The sequence below is a fragment of the Hippocampus guttulatus genome, chromosome 18 (genome assembly GCF_054856545.1).
Source record: "Hippocampus guttulatus isolate MCC_2025c chromosome 18, RoL_Hgut_1.0, whole genome shotgun sequence".
Classification (NCBI taxonomy): domain Eukaryota; kingdom Metazoa; phylum Chordata; class Actinopteri; order Syngnathiformes; family Syngnathidae; genus Hippocampus; species Hippocampus guttulatus.
Genome location: NC_141278.1, coordinates 387,484 through 412,477, shown reverse-complemented (window position 1 = coordinate 412,477; position 24,994 = coordinate 387,484). Strand labels below are relative to the sequence as shown.

Here is a 24,994-nt window from a genome sequence, read left to right as displayed (position 1 = left end):
GTGTGCGCACACAGCTGGGGGGGGGGGGTGTTAACTGTGTTTTCTCACACACTGGTGTCTGCTGACTTCAGCTGCTCATATTTACATCAGGCAACGGCAACAGGGGCCCAAACACACCCATCAAAAATTGACGCTATCCGGCACTCCAAGATGATCACGCAGTGGTGGAAGTGCCAATCAAAAAAGATTCGGCTCTCCGCTTACGACCTTAGTCTTAAAAACAGCAGTTATCCAAACCCAAATCGGACGAGGTTTTAATCCCACAAAGTGTCTTGTAATATTACTCAAGTGCGTTCCTGGAGAACTTTCAAACAACCACCGCTGTCCACGCAGCAAAAATGAACTGGTACAACGACAAAGAAGAAAACAATCGATTCGTAGGACTGTAGAAACTAAACATCCAGTCAAAAGCCAAAGAATGAAAATGAGTTTGAAGATTTGAAAACAAATCATAGCATCTCTGCAATGTTTAGGGAGTTACGAGTAGCAGTCGAGAGGCGATCGGCGGCATTCTGGATCAACTGGAGACGCTTGACGGAGGATCGGCTGACTCCGAAGTCAAGTCAGATGTGACAAAGGCACGAAATGACTTCTTCAACGTGCTCTCGGGAAAAGGAGAGGCTTGACTTGGAAAAGGAGCAGTTTGAACAGAACACTTTGAAGGCAGTAAATGGACCAAAACAAACAAACAAACAAAAGAAAAAACATTCCATTCAGTGTAGCGCACATGAAAAAAGCTGTTGCAAAAGAGTAAATGCAAGCGTATTTCCAGATTGTCCTACTCCATTTAATACCAGAAATGAGAGTCATGGAAGCTTGAACTATTCTGTTTTGTTAAACCTTTCAAATTGGAGATTCTACACACACTCCTATACGTGCAATGCCACGGATACTTCATATTCATTTGATTCGATGAAGCGCATCCATTTTTGTTCATAATAATTCCAAAATTCCTGGCCGCTGCTTTGACATGAGACCTTTTTCATGTGTCAAAAGCGCCCAGGCCGGCCTCATTAGCACGCCAAAGGGCCCGAGGACCCCAAGATGAGGGGGGGGGGGGGCTAATTACTGGCCCCACTCTTTCTTTTTCTCCCTTTCAAAGGGCCCGGGTGATAAGAAGAGTTAAGTTTAGATTTCCTGAACTTGAAGTGGAAAGGCCAAAGCGAGAGACGAAAGCTCGGCAGCTCAATCCACATCGCTCTTCGCTCTTGGCGTGTGCGCGCGCACGCGCGGTGTGAGGAAATGAGCAGAGTGTATTGTTAGGCGGAAAATGCTACCGTGGCACTTGTGTTGGAAAAAAAAAATCTTTTCTCGCTTTATGATATTCATTGCTGTTGAATTATAGCGGAATGCCATTCTTTTTATTGCTACCGTGGGTAGGACCCGCGGTAGCAATAAAATCCAACAAAACAAACCCTTAACGCAATTATTTGTTGGCACTTTTCAAATATAACATTTTTGGTTGTCTTTAGGAAACGAAAAATGATGTTGCTAACATCATAATAAAAGCACAATTTTACAATATTTTTGTATTGAAAGCAAGAGAAATGACTAAGCAAGCGCATTTGCGTTGACAATGTTTTGGGGCAGGCTTGTTTCGGTTGTGGGCTCGATCCCCGGATGCGACATTGAACGGAAGACAAAAGCAGCCCAACTCGCTGAAAATGAACGCAGGGGGGGATTGTTTTGCGCCGACGAGTGTTTTTGTAGCCGGTGTCCGCCTTCTTGAGGCTCGTGACTCATCCCGCTGGCCCCGCGCTGATTTATTTCGGAGCCGTGTGGAAAAAAAATGGCCGCTTATGAGTGTCTCTTTGTCAAGCGGCAGAGCTCTGCAATATTTCGCACCCGGGTGACGCCGCGCCGCCGCCTTCCCGAAGAGCGGCGGCGCCCCATTTGGGCTTTTCTTTGGGCGCGCGTGTGAACAGAAAAGCCGATGGAGCGCCTCACAATGTCGCCTCTTTGTGCGAAGGCAACCCTCCGGCTAGCGTTTCATAGCAATGGCAAGCTTCATGCTAAGGCGGATGTGGCGCTCGACGTCACCTGCGCACCTTTGGGGGGGGGGGGGGGGGGGGACAATCAGATGGCAATGTGCAAGCGAGATTGGAGTTGGCTTTACATCAAAGTAAAGACCACTTTTTATTGTTCAATGGAACTAAAAAAAATATCTGCAATTTACTTTCACTGGAGGGAAATTGCGACATTTGGCAGTTGTTTCTGAAAATCGGGAAGTGATCATCATCGTAACAATTTCCATTGACCCTTTTCAAAGGACGGAAGCACATTTGAGTTAAAAAAAAGGGATACGGTAAATCTCATTTGTAATTTATTGTACTTTTTTTACAACCACATCAAGAAGACCGACGACTATTCCATCATATCGAAAACAGTCCAAATATTGTTTTTTCTTTTTATGAATCATATGCCAGTTTTTGTTATTCAGGTTTACAATACTCATTTGAAGGGACATTTTTCGCTTGAATGTTTAGATGTTTAATCCTAACCTGTAGAATGATTCATGATAAAAAAAAAAATCATGGCAATTCATCGCAGAAACTCACCTGAGCATTTGATTTGCTTTTACGCCATTTTAGCCCACAGAAATGAATTTCTGATTTTTCTTTCTTTTTTTAAAATTTGAAACATGACAGTTTTAGTCTTACAGAACAAAGTCTAATGTGTTGGGGGGAAACGGGACATGATGCTTTAAAAATGTTTTCTGGAATACACCTTTGAGGGTTCCAGACTAATTTTTTTTCCGGAAATATGAAGATATCTTATCATATAAGCCAGTGAGGCGGGATGCACACGTGTAGACGGACACATTATGCAAACGCTGGCATGACTTGCAGGCCACGCAGGCCCATGCGAGCACTAATGGGCCGAGCTCCGTAAACATAGTGGCCCCCCCCCCCACCCCTTTCCTTTTCTCCCATGTGGATTTGAGACAACAAAAGATTAGCACTATTTGCAAATATACAACCGAGTTCAAAGGCAAGGCTCTTCGCGCTGGCTTCCCCTTCCTTTGTCTCGTGTGGGCGCACTAAATCTCGCGCCGATTTCTGGGGTCAAATTGGCCATTCTGTACTTGATTCCCATGCGTAAAGTGTGCGTTTGTCCTCTCCGGACTCCGGCGTGGGGCGGTTGTTATGAAAGCGCCGTATGAAATTGGGGAAATGCGGCGGCGGCGGCGGCGAGGCGGTTTTGGAGAGCGTCGGAAGGCCCGGGTGGGCGGGTCCGAAGCCCCGCCCCGAAATGCCGGTCTCCGACGGCCCTTAAAAGCGCGGGGCCTCGAGCCGGTGCGCAGTCAGTAAGCGGCGGCTTGCTTCGGAATCCGATCGCGTGCGTGCGTGCGTGCGTGCGTGCGAATTCAAGCGGAAATATGAGCTCTTCCTCGACGTCGTCCTCGAACCCGGACCAGCGGCTGGAGCAGCTTCTGAGCGCCGTGGAGAGCGAGTTCCAGAAAGGCAGCGAGAAGGGCGACGCCTCCGAGAGGGATATTAAACTGTCGCTGGAGGACGCCGACTTGTGGAACAAGTTCAAGGAGTTGACCAACGAGATGATCGTGACCAAAACGGGACGGTAGGGCCCGCGTTTGGCGACCTCGCGAAAGTCGTCGGCGCGTGTTTAGTTTTTTGGTTTGTGTTTCCTGGCAGGCGCATGTTCCCGGTGCTCAGGGCCAGCGTGAGCGGGCTGGACCCCAACGCCATGTACTCGGTGCTGCTGGACTTCGTGGCGGCGGACAACAACCGCTGGAAGTACGTGAACGGCGAGTGGGTGCCCGGCGGCAAGCCCGAGCCGCAGAGCCCCAGCTGCGTCTACATCCACCCGGACTCGCCCAACTTCGGCGCGCACTGGATGAAGGCGCCCGTCTCCTTCAGCAAAGTCAAGCTGTCAAACAAGCTCAACGGCGGGGGGCAGGTAAGGAGGGCGGGAGGGGGGGGGGGGGTCGCCGAGGACCCGAACGGCCCAAACGACACCTGCGCATTTCCGCAGATTATGCTCAACTCCTTACACAAATACGAGCCCAGGATACACATCGTGAAGGTGGGAGGCGTCCAGAAGATGATCAGCAGCCAGTCTTTCCCGGAGACGCAGTTCATCGCCGTCACCGCTTACCAGAACGAAGAGGTCTGGTCTGGTCGTCGAGCCTCGCGGCCATTTTCATTTTCATTTTTGCAAAACGAAAGCTTCAAAATCAATCACTTTGCGACAGATTACGGCCCTGAAGATAAAGCATAACCCTTTCGCCAAGGCCTTCCTGGATGCCAAAGAAAGGTAGTGCAATCAAACATTCTTCCGCTAGGTGGCAGAAAGTTCAATTAACTGTGCGGCCGCGTCGCCGTTCGCGCGACCCGATCGATTTGGTTCGGCTTGACCGACCCGCTTTTTTTTTTTGTCATACGCGGCTGCGGTCGACTGTCTCGACTCCCCCTTTCGATCAAATGCCCTTCTGCGTTGCAGGAGCGATCACAAGGACATGCCGGAGCACAGCGCGGACAACCAGCAGTCGGGCTACTCCCAATGTGAGTCTGCCCAATCCCAAAATTCAGAGAGGAAAACAAACGCGTAACACGTTGACGTTGAATTGGACAGTGGGGGGTTGGTTCCTGCCGGGGCAGGGTCCCATCTGCCCCAGCAGCAGCCCGCCGCAGTTCAGCGGCACCGCGGGCCCCTCGTCGGGCTCCTACTGCGAGCGCTACTCCGGCCTGAGGAGCCACCGGGCCAGCCCCTACCCCGGCCACTACCCCCACCGCGCCTCCACTACCAGTAAGACATTCGGCGCGTCGCCGCTTGGCTTTGCTTTGCTTTGCTTTGAATTGACCCCGCTTTTGCATCTCCCCGCGACACAGACAACTACATGGACAACACCTCCGCCGCGCTGGCGCCGACCCACGACAACTGGTCCGCCCTCCAGATCCCAAATTCCACAGGCATGGGCACCCTCTCCCACACCACCAACTCATCGTCCAACTCCAGGTGATAACAAACACAATTTGGATATTCGGGAGGAGGGGGGGGGGGGGCATAAAAGAGTCCTTTTCAGTTGGAACAACTTGAACATGGAAATGACTGGCGATGGCAATGCGAATTGGCACAACAAAGCGAGTCGTTTGTTTCTGCTTCGAGCTTTACGTTGAGGGCGTTCTTTGTTGGATAGCCGCTTTTCGTGGTTGCAAGACCTTAAATATTTCATTCCAGTGCCCAAGTTCGTTGTCTTGAAATGTTGCTTAGAGTGGACATATTTTGATGTATTTCTAAACAAGCCATGAGCAAACCGACTGCCTCCATTTCTGCTTCTTTAGCCAGTACCCGAGTTTGTGGTCGGTGGCGGGCACCACCCTGACCCCGTCAGGCTCGGCTTCGGGCTCCATCGCGGGCGGTTTGAGCTCGCAGTTCCTGAGGGGCTCCTCCTACACGGGCCTGACGTCCTCGCTGCCCGTCTCGTCGCCGTCCTCCATGTACGACCCGGGGCTGGGCGAGGTGGGCGACGCGCAGTTCGAGAGCTCCATCGCCCGGCTGACTGCTTCGTGGGCGCCCGTGGCGCAAAGCTACTGAGGGGAGGGGGGGGGGGGCTGCGGTCGTTTTGTTCCGCTCGCATCCAAGTGTATATTGATGTATATAGACTAAATTAACTCGTTGTGATGTTCCATGTCAAGCTTCCTTTTTGGTTTCAAGTGCCTTCCTCGCGAGGGGGGGGGGGGTATGTCTCCCCCCCCCCCCTGCACATGTACATAACTACTGTATTTGTATTTGAACTCAGTGTGAGTTGGTATTTATGTCATTTAATAATAAATTAAAAAACACCGTTGACTCCACAATGTCTTTCGCTGTCCTTGTAACAGCAGTGAGACGGGTTGACCGAAATGAGAAAAAGTCTGCACGAAAGCACTCCACCGGGGTTGCCCAGTACGTCGATCGCGATCGAGCGGTAGCTCGCGAATTGGTCCCGAGTCGATCGCGGGGGGGTGTAGAAGGGAAACAAACAAACAAACAAACAAACCAAAACATTTATGAGTCTGCGTACGTGTTATTCACATCCTATATTTTTGTTTTAGTGCACACTGCACCCTAAGGATCCCCTCGGTTTCACTTTCACAAGAAAAGAAAAAACGTTGTTAAAAAATCAAATGAACATCCGGCGGCGCGTGACCTGCATCACCGGAAGTTGTTAGCCGTCTGCGGTCTGCACTTGCAGCTCGCGATCGGACCTCTTGCGCTCTATCTTTGAATTGTATTCTTCTCAATCCGAGTTTGTTTCACGTCCAATTCGCCGAGGCCGCCGGCAAAGAACGGCAGGCAATCTGGGGCGTCGGGAGAAACATTTGAAGCTACGACGGTGAACACGCTGCCAAAGTGCGTCCGGCGCTTCCGCGTTAGGCCTCCCACGAAGGTAGGTAGCGATTTGCGTCTCGTTTATTTTTCTGTCTCCTTATGGCCGTTGCTCATCATGGCACGCGTGCGGGGTAAAGGGGGTCGATCGCGGGAGGTTGCTTGGTCGAAAAGTAGATCTCGTGTCCGAAAAGGTTGGCCACCCCTGCGTGACTACACATTGCCGCGATATGCTGAGGTCGTCGAATACATGTTGTTGAGCAATGTACCTCGAAAGAGGGTCCATTTTCTTGAGCGCCATCGATGACACACCTGTGAAAATGAAAGCTCGTTCTTTATGACACATGCTCGCAGACATTTGTTAAGATCGTCGCCTTAAAAAGTGCTTCGGTACTCCCAAGTTGATCCGCAAAGTAGATCTCGCAGCTTGACGGAGTGTCCACTGTCCGTCCTTTCTTGGCATTCGACTCGGCATGACTTAGATTTGTTCTTGGTTTTACCGTTCGGTGCTTTCTACCGTCTTTGTTACCGATTTGTTGTACTGTTTATTGTATATGTTCAATTGCTCCACGTACAGCGCTTTGTATGCAGCGATGGCTGTTCGAAAGTGCTCTAGAAATACAATTGAATTGAATTGAAGCTCTCAGACCAAAGCGGTCGGTCACCAAGAAATCCGAGAACCCGAAGGAGCCTGCCTTCAGGTGCAGTCTTCATGACGGCTGCTCTGGTGGCAGCATGGCCTTTTTATTTCAGTGGCAGTTACGAAATGTCAGGAACCGAGACGACCGAGAACGGAAAGCGTTCACCATCAAGTACTGTCTTCATGAGCGGTGGCTTTTCGCAGCGCCCGCTTTGCTCAGATATTGCCCAGACACCCTTTTGTTGAAGTTGAAAGAACGTTTGTGAAATGGCCACCAAGACGATCTCCTACAATTTTTGTCAAGCTACTTGGTGTCAAAACGCGTCCTTTGCCTGAAGCTACGAGAGTGAAATGATGAAGCAAGATGACCGAATGTCACCGGTGCGATGCGAGCGTCGGGTCCTCGGAGCAAGATTGCGGCGGGGGCAAATGATGGAGCGGTCCTCACTCAGGTGCAAATGAAGGCCGCAGGGTCACGGGGCCGCGGGCAAACAGAAGCGAAGCAGCAATGTGACCTGCAGCTGGCAGGGGAAAGGTGGGGGGGGGGGGGTGAGCGAGGAGCATGGCACGTAGCGTAGAGCGCGTAGCCTCGCGCAGCGAACCCAACCCAACTGCACCGGACGATTGTTTTGGTGACCTCGGTGCCGAAACCGAGCGCAACTTTGTATTTCTCACCCTCAAAGGCCGATGAACACCTTGCCGACAAGCAGTTCTTACCAAACCACAGCCAACATATCCCAAGGCGTAGGTACGGAATAACTTGAGAAGTCTTCCGCGGCAAACAAAAGCGGATGCGCTGTCCCTCCCTTTCAGAACACAATTGACACGCTTGGATTTCATTTCTCTTCATTTGGCGCGTTGATGTTGAAGAGCGCTCGTCTTGACTTTGCGGGGAGGATGTTTGCCGTCGCTCTTTGCTCAGGCCGGCGTTGTAAACCTCCGTCTGCAGTTAAGTCCGAGCTGCGTTTGTGTGTGTTTGAATCGAAGCCTTTGTCCTGACAAAATCAATCCATCAATAACGACTTAAAAACCATTGGCCTATCTCCTCGGACCTGCGTTGGTCTTCCCTAATTGTCCATCGGGAGTTTGACTTGGAAGTGTGCATGTGTTGCAAATATACGCTTTGGCAGAGTGTGCCTGACACCCACGTGTTGGAGGCCCAATAGAAGCACATGCCAAGAACGCTGGCCTTCGGTCATGGATCACTGGAAGAAGAGGGGGAAAAAAAACAAACCCTCAATTATTTGGCAAAAAAAAACATGGCCATTTTTGGCACCGCATCACGTTAGCTTTCCAAAATCTCAGAGCTTTACGCTAGCATGCGATCAAAGATGGCATGAACGGGCTAGCAAAGCTAACAGAGTTGCTGTCGTAGTTGTTTGAACTCTGCAAGCGACGGATATTTGGACACAGTTATGGAGATGACGTAATAGTCACAATTCGGGGACGCCCCGATCACATTGTTTTGCGCCCAAGTGCAATCCGAGTCACAATCCGATACCGCAACCATCCGTTGTGTAGAAAAAACCTTGTGTTCATCAAATGGATGGATTTTTTTTGTTTTCACATAAATTCATTTCAACGTGATAACTTTATTTGTATATACGACTGTAAGGAGTGGTTCAACAAATAAAATATTTCATTCCTGACTTTAGAAATTAATAACGTTCCAAAACCAAGATGTGACATGGTCGACGACAGCATTTTCAATATGGCGGCGGGTCACGCTGCCCTGGTGCCACAGCGGGAGATTTACGAGTGTCCAGTCGTGGAGTCTGGAATAGTCTGAGGAAGGGTGGGTGCGGGGAAGGGGTGGTGGTGGTGGGGGGGGGGGGGGTGTTTGCAGAACCTCTTCGGGCCAGTCCCTCTGATGTCTGTGTGTGTTCGTTAATGAACAAATTCTGCTACCTTGGTGAGACATTGCTCTCAGCTGAGTGGACCGAGAGAGACCTCCTCCGTGCCCTCAAAGAGCCCCCCCCCCCCCCCCCCCCCCCTGGCCTCCCCATTCCTTCCCACCATCGGGCCCCTGCTCCACCACTGCCACCGTGGCTACTCGTGACCGTTGCGGATGATATTAATATGGCGATGCTATTGCAGAATTTGTGTCACGTGACCCCCAGTGCCTTGCATTGTGCCCTTTGTCCACCTTGTGGACCGGACAAAACATTTGGCACACTTGCCTCTTAGAGAAATGTTCCAAATGATTTCTTTCTTCAAAACAGAGATGCTTTACACTTTGTGAAAGATCAGTGTTTTGTTTGTTTTTTTTCCAATTGAGATTGAAGCAGAGTGAAATAACACCGCGATGGTCCGATTCTCTTTGTAAAGACTCACTCGTTTGTTTTCCATTTTAGTTCACTTTTGGGTATTTTTTTTCTATTTATTAACGTCATTATTAATATGTGTTTTTCAATTAATATAAAAAGATTCCTTTCTCAAGTGTCAACGATACGATGGCATTTATTACATTTTCAAGTGTTCAATTAGTTTAATTATTCAATGGTTTAAATGGTGTTTTTATTCGGCTTAAGAATCGTTGTTCACTTTGACTCCGTTTTATTTCAGGACCGACGCAATGTCCAGCAGCACCGCGGCCTTCGGTCCACCACGAGCCGTCAAATTGCCAAAGGACAGGGATGGCAATGGCCGGTGATGAAAAAAGCGCAAAGGGGCGTGGCCTGGACGGGGCGACCAATCGCAACGAGTAAGACATCATACACGTCCAATCGCGGGGCTGTTTACAATCGGAAGATGGAAAGACTGATCGGGAGAGCTCGTGAAAACTCGACGATCAGGTACCTGACCCCGCCTAAAATTTTCTCATTTTCAAATGATCAATTTAAGAAATAAAACGGCGGATTTCCGCGTATCCGCGGAAAATTGCCATCCCTGCCGACGCAACGTCCAGCAGCACTGCGGCCTTCGGTCCGCCACCAGCCGTCAAATCGCCAAAGTAACAAGGAGGCCCGAGGCGTGTTCCGTAGCCACACGCGCAATTCCACACACGACAAACACTTGCTAGCCGGCAGAAGCTAACGCGTGTCGGCCCCTCGCAGCGACCGTTCGGCAAACTGCCGCGGAGGCGAGAGCGGCATTTTAGCAGTGCCGCATGATAGCGTGCGCAAGAGTGCGAAACAAGACTTTTAACTCGCTGGGAGAAACACGGCGGGTTGGGAACCGCGTGTCAATGATGGCGTTCACATGAGAAAGGAGGAAAGCGTGCTCTTGTTTGTATGCGATGTCTTCGGGAAAGGACAGCCACGTCGATGCTGTGTTATTAGCTGATCAAAAGGGGAAAAGAATGGCATAGTTAAGCTGTTTAAAAAAGTAAATGCTTAAAAAAAAAAGGCGGGGTTTCATGTTATTTCTATTATTTAGTTTCTCTGAGGTTTTACTTGCGTTAAGAAATGCAGGCCAGATTATACGTGTTATATTGAACCCAGGGCCGGTGGTAAAAAAAAAAAAAAATACATTTGGTTTCGGGAAATGCTCTACCCGCATACGTAGGTTTAATGTTCTTTTTCTTTGACTTCCATTTTCTGTAGGTTGCTCAACCACAGTCAAAAAAGTTTCATGTTTAAGGGGAAACTGGTGCCCTACTGTGGTGATTCTAACTCAATAACAAGACTTGAGAAGAAATAGTTAACTTCAAGGCTTTCATTTATTTAAAAAAAAAAAAACATTTCACACCACACATACAGGAGAATGACTTCTTGATACCTGGACGTGACTGAATCACATAACCAGTTGATGTGCAGCCAGGCATCACGGAGGACACACACACACACACACACAGACAGAGACAGGCAAACAGACATACATGCACATATGCAGATCTCAGCTGAATTTGGCTTTGGAGAAGTCCATCTCGGGATGCTGCTCCATGAACCTGCGGGCAAGAGCGGCAGTTAGGGCTGCCTCCTAGAGGAAGTTTGATGAAGAACGAGCATACTTTTTCAGGATGTCCTGCTTCTTCTGCTCTTCGGACGTGGGCAGGCCCATGGACTTCTGCCGCTGGTCGTACATCATCTTCTCCACCATGCCGCGTGTTTCGCCGTCCAGGTCGGACAACTGCTCGACAGGCAAATGCACAGGTTTTAATTTGGGATATTATGACTTCATCGTTTTAAAATGGAGGCTTTTTCCTTGAAATGACCTCACCTAATTTTGGATCATTCTCACTGTTTATGGTAAAAGATTTTGTTTCCCGGGAAAATATGATTAAAAAAAAAAAACTTTACGTGCTTCCATTTTTTTCTTGGAAAATGGTGTCAAAACGTCAATTTTTTTTTTAAATTGATTGATCTGATGAGATTCTCGTCGCAAATGCAATCAAATATTTGTCCTGCCTTTTCAAGCCACGTGCGCTGAAGTCACAAGCGGTAGCCTGTGATAGCAGTGCCACCAAGTGGACAAAAAGTTTTAAAGCGCAAAATGACTTCTCTCCCAATTACTCAATTATGGGTGGGATAATCAGGAGACTACGCGCTTAAAATAATATTCAATGACTTCATTTGTGTACGATTTAAATATATTTTTGGCTGAATATGACACATTTTCCCCAGATTTCGAGAGAAGCCCTCCCAACGGTCCTTGGACAGTGCGAGCAGTTTGAGAAAGAAATGTTGCAAACTGATGTCACCTTGGAGTTCTCTGGGCAGATCTTTTTGGTGTTTATTTCCGGATCCGTGTCAACGACCTTGCTCCACCACTCCATTTTGTTGATCTGTAATTCAAGACAATAATGCGTTTGGCCGTTGTTTGTGCTCCTTCACAATGACGGTAGAAAGACAGCCCGACCTTCTCCAAGTGGACCACCACCACCTTGCCGTCATCTAACAGCCAAGAGCTTTCCTCCACCTTCACCTCGTTGAAGAGCTGCCCCTCCACGACTGGCGGCTGCCCTTTCAGGCCCACCTTGAGCGAGCGCCGCTGGATGTCCACCACCACGTCTCGGCCCTTGATGCGGAACTTCACCTCGAACGGCACCGTCAGCTGCGGCCGGCAGAACACGAGCTCGGATCAACGCGCCCCGAGTGACTACCTCCAACTCGAGAGATACTCACGTCCAATTCGGACAGCGTCTGACTCCACTTGTAGCTGGGTAGGTCGGCGCCGTTCCCTGCATTCGGCTTCAGTTTATCTTTGTCCTTCTCGTCCTCTTCCTCAGAGTCAGACTGGACACGCAAAACAAGTAACAAGTCAGCACAATCTAACGGAGTTGCATTACACCCCCCCCCCCCACCAATGTTATGGGTCAAATTAACCAGTGTGTTTATGTATCCTTAACTAACGTATGCTGCAACCTGTAAAAATCAACTGAACCCCCCCCCCCCCAGCTTATTCAAGGAATAAAACCTGGGAGATATCACCACAATGTCTGATATGTGAGGATACTCATTGGGCTGAGCATTCTTTGGAAATAAGTCTTCATTCCGTAATGGCAAGTGGATGTGCATGTTCATATCCTCACCCCCTTATCTTTGTCTCCTTTGTCCACTGGCTTCTCTTCCTTTTCGGTTTCCTTCTCCTTTGTCACGTCTTTGTTCTTCTGTAAGACATGCGCACGGTGGTGAAACTCATCATGGGAAAATTGGGGCGAAATTCGCATGACCAAAGAGGACAGGAAAAATCACGGTACTTTGTCGAGTTCCGTCTGAAGTTTCTCCGCTTCCTCGTCCGTCAGCTCCTGAATCCTGGGGGCGTCCTGGCTTTTCCTCTTGCGCTCTTCCTCCTCGGCGAGCTGGGCGGCCCGTTTGGCTTTCTCCTTCTTTTCCTTCTCGTGCTTCTTCTGCTTTTCCCGCTGGGCTTCCTTTGCCATCTTGCTGTGGTGGGCGAACGCATCCTTGACAAGCTATGAAAACGCACCCACAGTTACAAGAAGAAGACACGTTAGCGACACGTCAGACAGCCATTGTGAACCATTCTCACCTTTTCCGCGCCACCTGCATCACCGCCGGTGAAAAAGTCAGTCTTGCGCCGCAGGAAACTGAAAAATGTGTTTACTAACTGGAGACAAAAGAAGACATTGTTAAAACGATAATGACTTGACGTCAAGCATTTCCTCCCCTCCAGAACTTTCATAAGCTTAGCAACTGACACATCTGTCGTATCGAGATGAACAAAATGGCTGACAAGTGTTTAATACCAGGCACGTTCAATTCATTTTCATTCTCAATTACACAAAGAAAACACATGAAACCACTTTATTAAATAAGCTACGCACGACATTAGTGCAAACGGTTTCATGAAATATACTGTCGTAATGACAACAAAAAAATGTGCTTCGAAAGGCGGCGTGCGACGCCTCGCTACCGGCCGCCCGCATTAGCGTCACCGTTAGCCAGAGTCACAAAGCTTCCAATTCAATACCTCGTGCACGCCCCCTTCGTGCTGCTGCGCCATAACCATCAGCATCCCGTCATACTTGTCCTCGTCGTCGCCCATAATTCTTCAAAATGGAACAGCGTGGGGAAAACTCAAAGCTGGAAGCCTCAACTGCAAAACAGCATCAAACGAGGCAGGCCCGGTAATGTTGCCCGACTCGCTTCCTGGAAACAAGGCCCGCCTCTGAGGCGGAAACCCAATCAGAGGAAGGGGTTTTCGTGGAAGGCGGAAACGACCAATAGAGCGAGGGCTTGGGTTGGCACGGAAGTGACGTCAGGGCCGGGTGAATTCTTTCTAGAGAAATCCAAGCGGAGGAAAAATGGACGCTTCGCAAGACGGAGATTCGCGGTATCTTAAAAGGAAAGTGAAGGGATGTACCCTCGATGTCCACCCCACGGAGAAGGCCATCGTGGTCCAGTATGAAGTAGAGGCGACGATACTCGGAGAGCAGGGCGATGCAATGGTCGGAGGTCGCAAAGAGTGTCAGAAAATCATTCGCCTGCGAAGCCTGAATCCGAACACCGATACCTCGGCGTTGGCTCGGAAGGTGGTGGAAGAATGTCATTTGATTCACCCGTCGAAGCTGAATGAGGTCGAGCAACTGTTGTTCTACCTTCAGACCCGCAGAGCGTCAAATGACGACCGGGAGAAAAAACAGAGCTCCCCCGGAGACTTCGCACCTTACGCCGGCGTCGAGCTCAACGAGGAGGTGAACATCAACAACATCGATGAGTATTTAGAGCTGCTGTACGAGGACATGCAGGAAAAGATCAGGGGGGCCACGCTGATCTTCCAGCTGGCCCGCAACCCAGACAACTTGGAGGAACTCAAACAGAACGAGATGGCTTTGGCCGCACTGGCTCGGGTCCTGAGGGAGGACTGGAAGCAAAGCGTGGACCTGGCGACCACCATCATTTGCATTTTCTTCTGCTTCTCAAGCTTTTCACAGTTTCACGGACTGGTCACACATTTCAAGATCGGGGCCCTGTGCATGAGCATCATTGAACACGAGCTCAAGAGGTACGACCTGTGGCAAGACGAGCTCCAAAGGAAGAGGAAGGCCTACGAGGAATTCTCGGAGAACCCGAGTCTGAGAAAGGAGCACGAGAAGTCCCTGAAAAAGTACCAAAGCCTTCTGGCCAAGCAGGAGCAGCTTCTCAGAGTTTCCCTGTGTCTGTTGCTGAACCTCGCCGAGGACACGCACACGGAACTCAAGATGAGGAACAAGAACATAGTGAGCATGCTCGTGAAGATTCTGGACAGGAAGGACGAAGAGCTGCTTTTGGTCGCGGTCTCCTTCCTCAAGAAGCTTTCCATCTTCTTGGAAAACAAGAACGACATGGCCGAAGCGCTTGCCGTCGAGAAGCTGGCCCCGCTGCTTCCGTGTGAGCACGAAGACCTGCTGAGCACCACCTTACGCCTGCTGCTCAACCTCTCCTTTGACAGCGCTCTGCGCAGCCAAATGGTCCAGGCCGGACTCGTCGGCAAACTCTCCTCGCTGCTGGCCGACGAGGCCCAGCGGCAGCTCGCCATGTGCGTCCTCTACCACGTCAGCATGGAGGACCGGTTCAAGTCGGCGTTTTCCACCACGGACTGCATCCCGCAGCTCATGAAGATGATTTACGACTTCGGAGATCAAAAGATGGACTTTGAACTCGTCTCGCTGTGCATCAACCTGGCGGCGAATAAGCTCAACGCCCAAGTCATGTGCGAGGGCAACGGTCTGAAGATGCTGATGAAGCGCTCGGTGAAACTGAAAGACGTTCTGCTGATGAAGATGATCAGGAATATTTCCCAGCACGCCGGCCCCACCAAGAGCTTGTTCCTGGACCACGTCGGAGACTTGGCGGCTCAGATCGACGCGGAAAAAGCCGAAGAATACGTCATCGAGTGCCTCGGCACGCTCGCGAATCTGACCATTCCCGACCTGGACTGGGCGCTGGTTCTCAAAGAGTACCACTTGGTGCCCTACCTGAAAGAGCGACTCAAACCGGGTGCCGCCGAGGACGATTTAATTCTGGAGGTGGTCATCTTGATCGGCACCGTCTCCATGGACGACTCCTGCGCGGCCATGCTGGCCAAGTCGGGCATCATTCCCGCTCTCATCGAGCTGCTCAACGCCCAGCAGGAGGATGATGAGTTCGTCTGCCAAATCGTCTACGTTTTCTATCAAATGGTCTTCCACAAAGCCACCCGAGACGTCATCATCAAAGACACGCAGGCCCCCACCTACCTGATCGACCTGATGCACGACAGCAACGCGGAGATCCGCAAAGTCTGCGACAACACGCTGGACATCATCGCCGAGTACGATGACGAGTGGGGCAAGCGCATACAGAATGAAAAGTTCCGCTGGTACAATTGCCAGTGGCTCGAGATGGTGGAGAACCGGCAGCTGGATGAGACCGGAGAGTCCTTACTCTACGGGGACGACGGAGACCCCTTCACCGAGAACAGAGACGTTCTGGAGAGACCCGATTTCTTATACAGCGCCGACGGGATCCTCTCAACGGACGGCGCCGTCAGCCCCGAGTTCTACGCCAACTTCAAGAACGGAGAGCTGGGCCCCTCCTACCCGGGAAGCGTTTGCGACGACTTTGCCGCGCCGGGTCACGGTCCCGCGGACCGTCCGGTCAGCGCTTACGGCTTTCGGCCGGATGAACAGCTTTTCAACTACGCCGCCTCCTCCCAGTTGACGTGGAACCTTGCCAGCGTCAATAGCGAGCCGGCGATTTAGGGTGGCGGTCTGCGGAGAAATACTCAAATCCCGTCACCGGTCTCCAAGCCGTCGAGACCGTTTCAAATGTTTAATGCGGTCAATGTTTGCAACGCGGTGAAGCGTCGAGGAAATTTAAGCAACGCCCGGCTACGCAAAACACCTGGCGATTTGGCCGATGTCTCCGGTAGATGCGCGCGCTCCCGTTCCTCGTCTGTCGTACAGCGTCCGAAATGGGGGGCCGTGCGGCTTCATCGCCATTGGAATAGTTGCACTTTTGTGTCAAACCTCAGTCTCGGTTTGTCAATGTCCTTTACCAAAATATCGCGGTGGGCTTTCTGTACTTGGTCGGCCATCATTAGCTTGTATTTATTCTCTCACCTGTCGATTAGCATGCCGGATGCCTTTCGTCGTGACTCAATAGCGAGCCCATTAAAGAAAATAATCATCCAAGTGTGTTTCTAATTCCCGTTGTAATATTTTTGTGATGCGTGCAGTTTGACGTCTCGGTTTACCCAAGGCAGAAACCACGTTGAGGAAGTACAAATAACTACACGGCTGTTTTTTTTTTTTGAAATTGTAATAATGTGGCCACTCACAAAACGGAAGACGTGCTCAGGCATTTTAAAATACGGGCACTTAACCTGACAGCATAGGTCGAGACACATCAAGATGACTAAATACAAGTAGACGAAAGACAAGATATGTAGCCACTGGATTTATTTCCAAACCACTTAATTATGATGTTTAAAAAAAAAACAGTTATAAAACATAGAGTGTGATCTGCATGCATATATATATATCGCATCTCGCCCATCTCCGCTTCCACAGATCCCGGGAACAACATCGGACATCTCAGTCCAGAAATGTGCAGTGCTGGGAACAGCAAGGATACTGCGCAGAACCCTCAAGCTTCCTGGCCTCTGGTAGAGGACCCGAGCTGAATGAGGGACGGACACCACCCGAGGGGTGAGACGAGGATTTTTTTTTGTATATATATATATATGTATGTACACACATATACATACGCACACACGCATCATTGATTGAAAGCAAAACCCGAGGCGCACAAGTCCAAAGTAAGCACCAGATAAGCGCGCGCACAGATGCAGGTGAATGACTTCCCCCAACTTCTCACAAGCTATTCGCGTGAGAAACTAACGGTGACGAGTTACGTTTGCATGTTTAGGACAGCGTCGTTAACTCACGGGGCCACAAATGCACCTGGAAAAGCTTGCTTCGTTTCAACTTGTGAGGATGATTAGCATGCAGCGGGCAACTCCCTTCATGGCCATACATTCTCCACGCGAGTGTAGCAGCCACAAGACGAGATGTAAATTAGATGGAGGACAGAATGGATGTTGGAAATAAAATACGGTGAGCTGCTGGCAACGTGGCGTTCAATTCCAAGAATAAATCGGGTACGCACAAACGTAGATTAAATCTAAAAGCGGGGAGCCCTGAGCTGACGTGTCGTCTGCACCCAATTCTAGCTCCTTGAATGAGTCGCGGGGGAACGTGTATGGGCGGTCCTCGGTTCACGACGGTGCAGAGTTGAAAGGTCGCAAACCATGAGCTTGTTTGTGTGGCGGCGTGAGAATAATGCTCAGTGACCACATCAGATTGTTTGATATTTCACGACGTTTTTCCTCCAATACCGATTGTAATGACTTGGACTACGGCGACTTACGGGCAAATTCGGATGTCACCGCAGCAGCGGAACTCGCCCGTGAATCGAGGACCCCCTGTAATTTGCGGACAGATTCATGTTCTAACCGACGTGCGAATGAGCGGGACGCCCGAGGAGTTGGTCTCGGCGTGGGAGGGCGTGTAGCTGGTTGACGTCGAGCTGGACGCGCGACCTGCGCAAACACAACACAAGGTTACGGACGGGGGATGTCGTCTTGCTCGCCGTCTTGCCGGTTCACGGGGCCCGGCGCCAAGAGATGATGATGCTTTACTGCGCGGCAAATGTCCAGGATGGCTTTCGTTGCCTGACGACGCCAGCTTCCAACGAGGCAAAATGTCGTTATGAGCTGCGCAATGTCAATAAGGATTCTACCGTAATTGGAGTTCTCGGAGCATGCATTTCATTTGCCTCATCCAGTGAAAATCCAGTTACCAAATGACTCTTCGCAAATAGTGTCGGGGATCTGTGCATGTGGCGCATGCAGTGGCCTCAACACAAATGTTCATTCATATCGGAGTGACATGAACACCGTTAACACTTTGGTCTGACTGATGCTTGAAAATGGCAGATCTTCACCCAGCCTCGCTACCAAGTGATGGGTGGAAGAACTCGGTGTTGAGGCGGTCTCATGGAAATTAGCCCCGCTGTTACATAAGAACACGCCCCCGTGCAAAGAAAAAAGCGGATCGCAAAAAATGGACTCTGGTGTTTCATTTCACGCTCGATGGCACTCCAGAAACGTAACTATTTATATACACGCAATTACAACCTACATTTTACAGAGTACGCCCCCTTTAAGAGTTAAGAAAAAAAAAGAACTCGGATAATAAATAACGGACAATTCTCACCACCAGTGTTCCTCCAAATGTCGCGGGCACACTTGTCAGAGGAGGTCAATTCTGATATTTGGATGTTGGGATTGGATTTGTAGTCGTCTTTGAATGGAGGGGGAGAGGAGAGACAATCGTAAGGTGGGAAAGTCACTCCATCCTCACCTTGGGCGGCCATGAACAAAATGCTTTTGCATGATGACGCACCAAAGAGCGCAGGTCACGGAACACCTTCAAGCGGTACGAGTGGAACTTACTGTTGTTGCTGAAGGCAAAAGAGGCGCTCTCCCTCATGGTCTCGTTGCCGCTGTCCGACAGCGTCCTCTCCCGGCGCGAGGCCACCGGACGCTTCTTCTTGCTGCGGCGCGTGCTGATGCGGATGATGCCGCGCACCAGCCGACACTCGGCCTCCTGCTCGTCCATCTGGTGCTCCTCGGCCAGCGAGTTGATGAGCTGGTTGATGGCCTTGCTCTTGCGCAGGAACACCGAGTCGGTGGTGCAGCGGGCCAACTCCTCGATCTGGTACTCGGTGTAGAGCTCCAGCAACTTCTTGGTGATCAGCGAGTCCACGTTCTCCTCGCCGTCCTCCCAGTCATCCAGCCGTATGACCTCGTCCAAGGACGGGTGGCAGGGCTGCATCTGAGGCACGTAGGTCATCGGGTCGTCATCGATATAATGCCTCGGGCTGTCCACTTTGACTCCGGCGATGCGGACGTCCCCCAGCCAGTCGGCATCGTCTTCCTCCTCCTCTAGGCGGTCTGCCGGATTCTCTGCGCGGAGGCTCACTTTTTCCGGCTCCTCCGGGACGCTCTGGATGGGTGCCAGGCACGGGGCTCGCAGGCACACTCTGTACAGGCCGCACGTCAGGACGCTGCACATTAAAGTCCCGCAGGCCCTCGGAGAAGCGCAGGGATTGCAGGTTCGCGTGGCAGGCGGGAGTTCAGCTGACGAAGGCAGGAAGGTGTCACTCTCCTTCCCGTTGGAGTCTTTCGGAGGGGATTCCGGCTCTGGCTCGGAGGGGTCCACGCAGCGCTCCTTGTAGGACGAAGACCCCCGATGACTGCTTTGGCTCGGTCCTCGGTTGCGGCTGCCGGGCCTCGGGCTTTCTCTCGCGCTGCCTGCACTGCCGACGGACATGGCTTACGGACTCCGGGGTCTGGACACAAATACAGAGAGGTTAGTTACAAAGGGACTTCATGGAAAATTGCTTTTGATGGCCTTGTATGGCGAACCGCTGTTCATCGCTGGGGATAAATTCCAGATCTCAAAAACCCACGACAAAGAGAGCCCAGGGATGAGCTGATCACATTGTTTTGAGTGACTTGAGATTGAATATCTGCTAAAATGGACATCTTGGCCATTAATTCAGAAGAAGAAAAAAAAAGTGTGCACCAAATCCAAACCTATAGTGGTAAAGCACAAAATAATAATCCCACCAAATGACAGTAAATTTACTGTAAATATCCTGCCTTAAATGACCACACTAAAATCTAACCCAGAAATTAAATCAACAGAAATGACACTCGGTGCGACCCCGCCCACCACACACACATCTTCATAACAGGGTAAATTATTCTATTATTCTAAAAAAAGGTTTTTATTTATTTTTTTCTTAGTTGTCGCGATCCAATCTCATGATCTGAAGTCAGGGACAATCAGATAATTCAATCCAATCATTACCATTATACTAGCAAGGATAACCGGTGCAGAAAATGGATGGATAGAACGTATTTACTTTTGTTTTCGTTTTAAATGGGAACATGGAGGAGGAAAGCGTCATGGCTGACGTTATGTTGTTTTTCAAGACATGACTAATCAATCAACACAGTTCTTTACGTCAACAGAACGGATCCATTGCTTCGCCCGCAACGAGTTATTTCTTACTAAATGAGCAAGTACGCATATTCGTCAGAGTTAACTATATTTGTAGTACCCGAGGGAGGAAAAAGTCAATAGGCCACATTCCCGTCGGCGTATCATAATAAATGCAACTTCCACGGGGGCGACGTCACTCTTTTTCCTCCATTACAGCACTGACGAGTATCTCATTAAATACGACTTACAATTCACGGTTCCTCCACGTAGCAATTCGTAAACGATCGCTGCAGTCTTCCCCTTTCATTCACCATGTCTTGTTAATGCATCCCGAGACGACAAACTTTGTTGCGGTCGTCCTTCGGGAAGTAAGTTTTGGACAGTTCGACAGTGCACCTGAACGTCAAGGTGGGAAGTAGAAACAGGTAATGGGGTAGGACTTCCGGGACTTCATGGGGTTCAAATTAAATGTGAATAAAGACTCGCGGTGACTCACGTCATCGCGTAATGGCCCGGCAATGATGATAGAATAGCTGAAATCGGTTAAACTTGTTTGTATTCGCTGAGACACACAACCAATCACGGAGTTGTCTTCGGCGGTTTGCTTTTATTTTGGTACTACTATCAGCGAAATTCCTTGGTGGTAACGGCTAACTTGACGTACAGGAATGTAGCAGGAAGCGGATTTTTTCAGATTTTTCTTTATGCCCCGTTCTTGGTTAAATGTATTGCTACAAAAATAATAATATATTTGATATTGTTAATTTACAGTTATTTTTCAACGGGGACACTTCAATCACAGCCCAAGTATAAAAGGCTTTTATTTCGAAGTTGACAATCCGGAAATGTTGTTTCTTCTGGTTGACAGGCATGCACTGATGAGTAAACATTAAAGCAGTTTAATTCATTCAGGACGAAAGCCGAAGACTTCGGTGAGAGACGTCTTTCTCCTTGGCTTGAGCTCCTTTCCGGAGCTTCTATTTAGTAATATAGGTCGATTTGTGTGAGCGATTAATGGCTAACATGCTAAGGATGCTCGGTGGGGAAGCCTTTCAACGGACGCCACTTTTGCATTTGAATCAAAGGGGACATGTATAACTACCAGTCCGCTATGGAAAATAACGAATGTAAATCCGCGGATGGCGTTTTCGTCTTCTTTGTAGCTGGCTATTCATAGTGCCTCGTGTGAGCGTGACTGTTGATCCCAAACGTGATGACGCCACTGGTTCGTTCGGCAAAGTCGTGCTAAGAGTAGCAGAGCACATCCTGTCATGAATAAAGGTGACTACCAGCAAATTGACCCGAGGACACCTGGGACTCCCACGCCCACCTCTTCGGGTCACCACCCCCAACCCAGACCCCATCCCCAACCTCAACCCCTGAGAAAACCTCGGAGGAGGTGGGAGGTCTTACCTGGAAAGAACCGCTTCTTCTGCGATGGACGTCTCATAACGGCCAGTCAGAGCGGTATGCTGCCCCTAACCCTAGGCCTCATCTTTGTCACCAGTGGATTATTCTTTATATTCGAGTGAGTTCATGGCTGTCTTATATTTTTGTATTGCGCATCGTATACCTCACATAGCAAACCAGGCTGTTTCTCTTGTACTCTAGCTGTCCTTTCCTGGTCAAGCACCTGACATGCTACATACCCGCCGTGGGAGGAGTCCTCTTTGTATTTGTGCTGGTCACGCTGCTTCAGACCACCTTCTCAGACCCCGGCATCCTGCCTCGAGCGGCGACGGACGAGGCGATTGACATCGAGAAGCAGATCGGTAGCCATATTCTCAGTTTTTTGCGGAAACACGTAATGAAATCCTCCGAGGTGCTTTGAGATGGCATTCAAGCCTTGGCTGAGAGAAATATGGTGCTTTGGCATCCCTCCGTTTTGCTTAATGCAAACAAACAATGCAAAACGCCAATGATGGGCTAACAAATAGCCCAGAGTCAGAGTGTCGTAATAAACAACGAATGTGTGAACCAGAACAGTGGCGCAAGACGCGTAAACCCATAACAATACTCGCTGGCATAGATTCTTTATCCTCTGCGTGAGGAGCTGAGAATGGGTTTGTGTACAATTTATCCATATATCAGTGTTATACTTCCCCGACGGGACGCACGCCGATATTGATTGAATCTTAAGGAGAAAAAAATGTGGCCCAAACTTTTTTTTTTGTCTTCCCAGACAACACCGGCAGCGCGAGCTACCGACCCCCGCCGCGCACGAAGGAGGTGCTCATCAACCAGCAGGTGGTCAAGCTCAAGTACTGCTTTACCTGCAAGATGTTCCGTCCTCCTCGCACTTCCCACTGCGGCCTGTGCGACAACTGCGTGGGTGAGCTTTTCCTCGCTCGACAGGAGATGCGTGGCGTTATTTTTGCCTCAGGATCCAAATGACAATGACTTTTTTTCCTTAAAAAACATGTTCCAAAGACTTCCAATTTTATATTGAATAACTCTTGTCACTGTCTGTACTGTATTTTGTGTTTGGTTTTGTCCTTCAGAAAGATTTGATCATCACTGCCCCTGGGTGGGCAACTGCGTGGGCAAACGAAACTACCGTTTCTTCTATGCCTTCATCGTGTCACTCTCTTTTCTGACGGCGTTCATCTTTGGGTGTGTGGCTATACATCTCACAATGAGTAAGCGAAATAAAGGATGTCAGCGATAGGGATCGGAAGTACGGTAGTGATGGTACCATTGATGTCTTTTCCTTTCAGGGACTCAGAATGAGAAAAGCCTAGTTCTTGTCCTCCAAGAGAGTCCTGGCAGATATCCTTTACCTTTTGGAAATGACATTTGTTGTCTTTCACTTTCACCTGCATTTGGTCTTCTTGACTCGACTATGCACTGCCGTGGAGCTGGTGGTTTGTTTCTTCTCAGTCTGGTGCATCTTGGGTCTCTCAGGCTTCCATACGTACCTCATCGCAACCAACCTCACCACAAACGAAGACGTGAGTAACGCTGTCGTCTTATTGCGGACCTGTATTCAATGAGATCTGTCAAGTCATCTATTTGAAAACCTTAAAATGTCATTGAAATATCCGCCCTCACTTTTCCCAACAATGAACAAATATGAAAAATCAAATTGTATTTGTTTCAACGGTAAATAAGCAATCAAAAAAAGTATTTTCTATCATTTTGAATGAGACATTTTCATCACTAAGAGCAATTGAAAAATAAAATTGTGTGTACGTGCGTTTGTGTGTATAGGTTTGTCTTTTTGGGTGAATTCAAGGAACACGACAATTTAGTTTTTTTACCCAATATGAGTTGAAAATAAAGAGCAGATTGGCACAAAATGTCCCTGCGATGCCTTGGGGGTTAATAAAAGGGCTAATGGAGGTTTTTCCATTCGCAGATTAAAGGTACTTGGTCAGGGAAGAGCGGTGCACAGGACCTCGCCAACCCCTACAGTCACAGAAACCTGTTCATCAACTGTTGCTCTGTACTCTGCGGACCCATGCCACCCAGGTAAGACTCATTTCATTGTCACTTATTTACGGGAACATGTCTGCTCACTTTAAAACATTTTTTTTCTTCCGCAGTTTGATCAACAGACGAGGCCTCCTCTCCCCAAATGAACACCTTCAGGCAGATGCAGACATCGAAATGCCTGCCACAGCCGACTCAAGCTGGATAAATGTGGTAGGTTGGCTTTCCTTTGGGACGCTTAAAAAAAAAAAAAAAAAAAATAATTGGGGTGGGTGGCTTCCTTGACACACTGGAATGACATCTAGAGTCTATGATTTAGTCTAACTGTGTGTGTGTGTGTGCGCCATATGCAACATACAGAGCTGATGAATAATTGTTGGGCGTTTTCATGCAGCAGATGTGCATATTTGTTTGACGGTACATTAGAAACAGGATGTGGGGTAGGTAATCCAATTAATCCGATTATGCCACAGCTCTTAATGGAAACATTTAGCCCTCTCCCCCCGGTTGTTTATTTTTACAGTTGATACGGAGACTAACAAGTTGTATACGAGCAATTAAAAAGTCGTTTTTAGATGTACCCCACCTTTTGTGGTGTGTCCTCAGCCCAAGCATGAAAGCAAAGGTCTGCCGGAGTCCAGCATTCACACACTGGTGCTGTCTGCTCCGTGTCTTCAGGGGAAGTCGCAGTTGGCCAGAGGCCCGGCGGCGAATGCCGAGCCCACCCCGGACGTCTCCTCACACTGCGAAGCGCACCGGAGCGCCGGCCCACTGCCTAGCGATGCCTCTCATATGCTCCCCGCTGAGACAAAAGCCAAGAAAACAAAAAAGCGCATGGCCAAAGTTGCCTCTGATGTCCAGGCTTCACGCCACGGCCAAAAGGAGGAGCCATAAAAGTGACGGTTCTTTACCCCTTTCACCCTGATGGCACTTATTTGATATATTTTGATCAACCTTTTCAGGGAAAGTTTGGGAAAGGTGCACTTTTTACTCATTTATTTTCAAACTATTTGTTGTTGTAGATGTCCCATTTTTATTGGTGAAATGATGCACTAAAAACTTGGGTCCATGTGCTGATTCTTTTCTAGATCTGTTCGGACTGTTGAAACTGGATAAAGGTTTGATTTGTGTCAAAGGAAACGCCAATACGCATC

At 49.4% G+C, this 24,994-nt stretch overlaps 5 protein-coding genes across 11 annotated transcripts; 3 read left to right on the top strand and 2 right to left on the bottom strand.

The window, feature by feature from the left end:
* The first annotated feature begins 2,978 nt into the window (after positions 1–2,978).
* Positions 2,979–5,556, top strand: tbxta (T-box transcription factor Ta). Its single transcript, XM_086136826.1, has 8 exons — positions 2,979–3,579; positions 3,654–3,918; positions 3,994–4,128; positions 4,214–4,275; positions 4,462–4,523; positions 4,594–4,767; positions 4,851–4,977; positions 5,304–5,556. Exons 1-8 carry the CDS (start codon positions 3,380–3,382, stop codon positions 5,554–5,556), a joined length of 1,278 nt encoding a protein of 425 aa, XP_085992952.1. The 5' UTR covers positions 2,979–3,379.
* A 5,056-nt stretch (positions 5,557–10,612) lies between these two features.
* On the bottom strand, positions 10,613–13,523 carry nudc (nudC nuclear distribution protein). 2 transcript variants are annotated; one of them, XM_086137606.1, is made up of 9 exons: positions 13,343–13,523; positions 12,902–12,979; positions 12,612–12,824; positions 12,444–12,521; positions 12,037–12,147; positions 11,771–11,965; positions 11,613–11,696; positions 10,923–11,041; positions 10,613–10,859 (listed from the first exon to the last, which is right to left on the bottom strand). In XM_086137606.1, the coding sequence occupies exons 1-9, from the start codon at positions 13,415–13,417 to the stop codon at positions 10,808–10,810; spliced, it is 1,005 nt and encodes a 334-aa protein (XP_085993732.1). In that variant the 5' UTR covers positions 13,418–13,523; the 3' UTR covers positions 10,613–10,807. The 2 variants fall into 2 exon arrangements, with proteins under 2 accessions (XP_085993732.1, XP_085993733.1); XM_086137607.1 differs by having other exon boundaries at positions 12,444–12,518.
* Positions 13,524–13,663: 140 nt separating this feature from the next.
* On the top strand, positions 13,664–16,526 carry kifap3a (kinesin-associated protein 3a). Its single transcript, XM_086136892.1, has one exon. It carries the CDS (start codon positions 13,677–13,679, stop codon positions 16,092–16,094), a length of 2,418 nt encoding a protein of 805 aa, XP_085993018.1. The 5' UTR covers positions 13,664–13,676; the 3' UTR covers positions 16,095–16,526.
* Positions 16,527–16,776: 250 nt separating this feature from the next.
* LOC147190426 (uncharacterized) lies at positions 16,777–19,730 on the bottom strand. 6 transcript variants are annotated; one of them, XM_086136897.1, is made up of 3 exons: positions 18,851–19,730; positions 18,612–18,758; positions 16,777–17,935 (listed from the first exon to the last, which is right to left on the bottom strand). In XM_086136897.1, the coding sequence occupies exons 1-3, from the start codon at positions 19,728–19,730 to the stop codon at positions 17,838–17,840; spliced, it is 1,125 nt and encodes a 374-aa protein (XP_085993023.1). In that variant the 3' UTR covers positions 16,777–17,837. The 6 variants fall into 6 exon arrangements, with proteins under 6 accessions (XP_085993023.1, XP_085993021.1, XP_085993025.1 ...); XM_086136895.1 differs by having other exon boundaries at positions 16,777–17,013; XM_086136899.1 differs by having other exon boundaries at positions 18,612–18,698.
* Positions 19,731–20,891: 1,161 nt separating this feature from the next.
* Positions 20,892–24,986, top strand: LOC147190425 (palmitoyltransferase ZDHHC18-B-like). Its single transcript, XM_086136904.1, has 9 exons — positions 20,892–21,936; positions 22,020–22,180; positions 22,591–22,740; positions 22,910–23,047; positions 23,126–23,177; positions 23,257–23,359; positions 23,767–23,879; positions 23,954–24,053; positions 24,447–24,986. Exons 1-9 carry the CDS (start codon positions 21,680–21,682, stop codon positions 24,732–24,734), a joined length of 1,362 nt encoding a protein of 453 aa, XP_085993030.1. The 5' UTR covers positions 20,892–21,679; the 3' UTR covers positions 24,735–24,986.
* Positions 24,987–24,994: the final 8 nt, after the last annotated feature.

Coding starts and splice junctions, on each gene's coding strand:
- nudc (XM_086137606.1), bottom strand. CDS start 13,417: ATGGGCGACGACGAGGACAAGTATGACGGGATGCTGATGGTTATGGCG. Junction 12,522..12,611: donor TTCAGACGGAACTCGACAAA/GTACCGTGATTT, acceptor CATGTCTTACAG/AAGAACAAAGACGTGACAAA. Junction 11,966..12,036: donor AGACGCTGTCCGAATTGGAC/GTGAGTATCTCT, acceptor TGCCGGCCGCAG/CTGACGGTGCCGTTCGAGGT.
- kifap3a (XM_086136892.1), top strand. CDS start 13,677: ATGGACGCTTCGCAAGACGGAGATTCGCGGTATCTTAAAAGGAAAGTG.
- tbxta (XM_086136826.1), top strand. CDS start 3,380: ATGAGCTCTTCCTCGACGTCGTCCTCGAACCCGGACCAGCGGCTGGAG. Junction 3,919..3,993: donor AGCTCAACGGCGGGGGGCAG/GTAAGGAGGGCG, acceptor GCATTTCCGCAG/ATTATGCTCAACTCCTTACA. Junction 4,978..5,303: donor AACTCATCGTCCAACTCCAG/GTGATAACAAAC, acceptor CTGCTTCTTTAG/CCAGTACCCGAGTTTGTGGT.
- LOC147190425 (XM_086136904.1), top strand. CDS start 21,680: ATGAATAAAGGTGACTACCAGCAAATTGACCCGAGGACACCTGGGACT. Junction 23,178..23,256: donor CTCCAAGAGAGTCCTGGCAG/ATATCCTTTACC, acceptor TCGACTATGCAC/TGCCGTGGAGCTGGTGGTTT. Junction 23,880..23,953: donor TGCGGACCCATGCCACCCAG/GTAAGACTCATT, acceptor TTTCTTCCGCAG/TTTGATCAACAGACGAGGCC.
- LOC147190426 (XM_086136895.1), bottom strand. CDS start 19,730: ATGTCCGTCGGCAGTGCAGGCAGCGCGAGAGAAAGCCCGAGGCCCGGC. Junction 18,759..18,850: donor TTTTGCCTTCAGCAACAACA/GTAAGTTCCACT, acceptor TGGCCGCCCAAG/GTGAGGATGGAGTGACTTTC. Junction 17,014..18,611: donor CATTTGGAGGAACACTGGTG/GTGAGAATTGTC, acceptor TCCCTCATTCAG/CTCGGGTCCTCTACCAGAGG.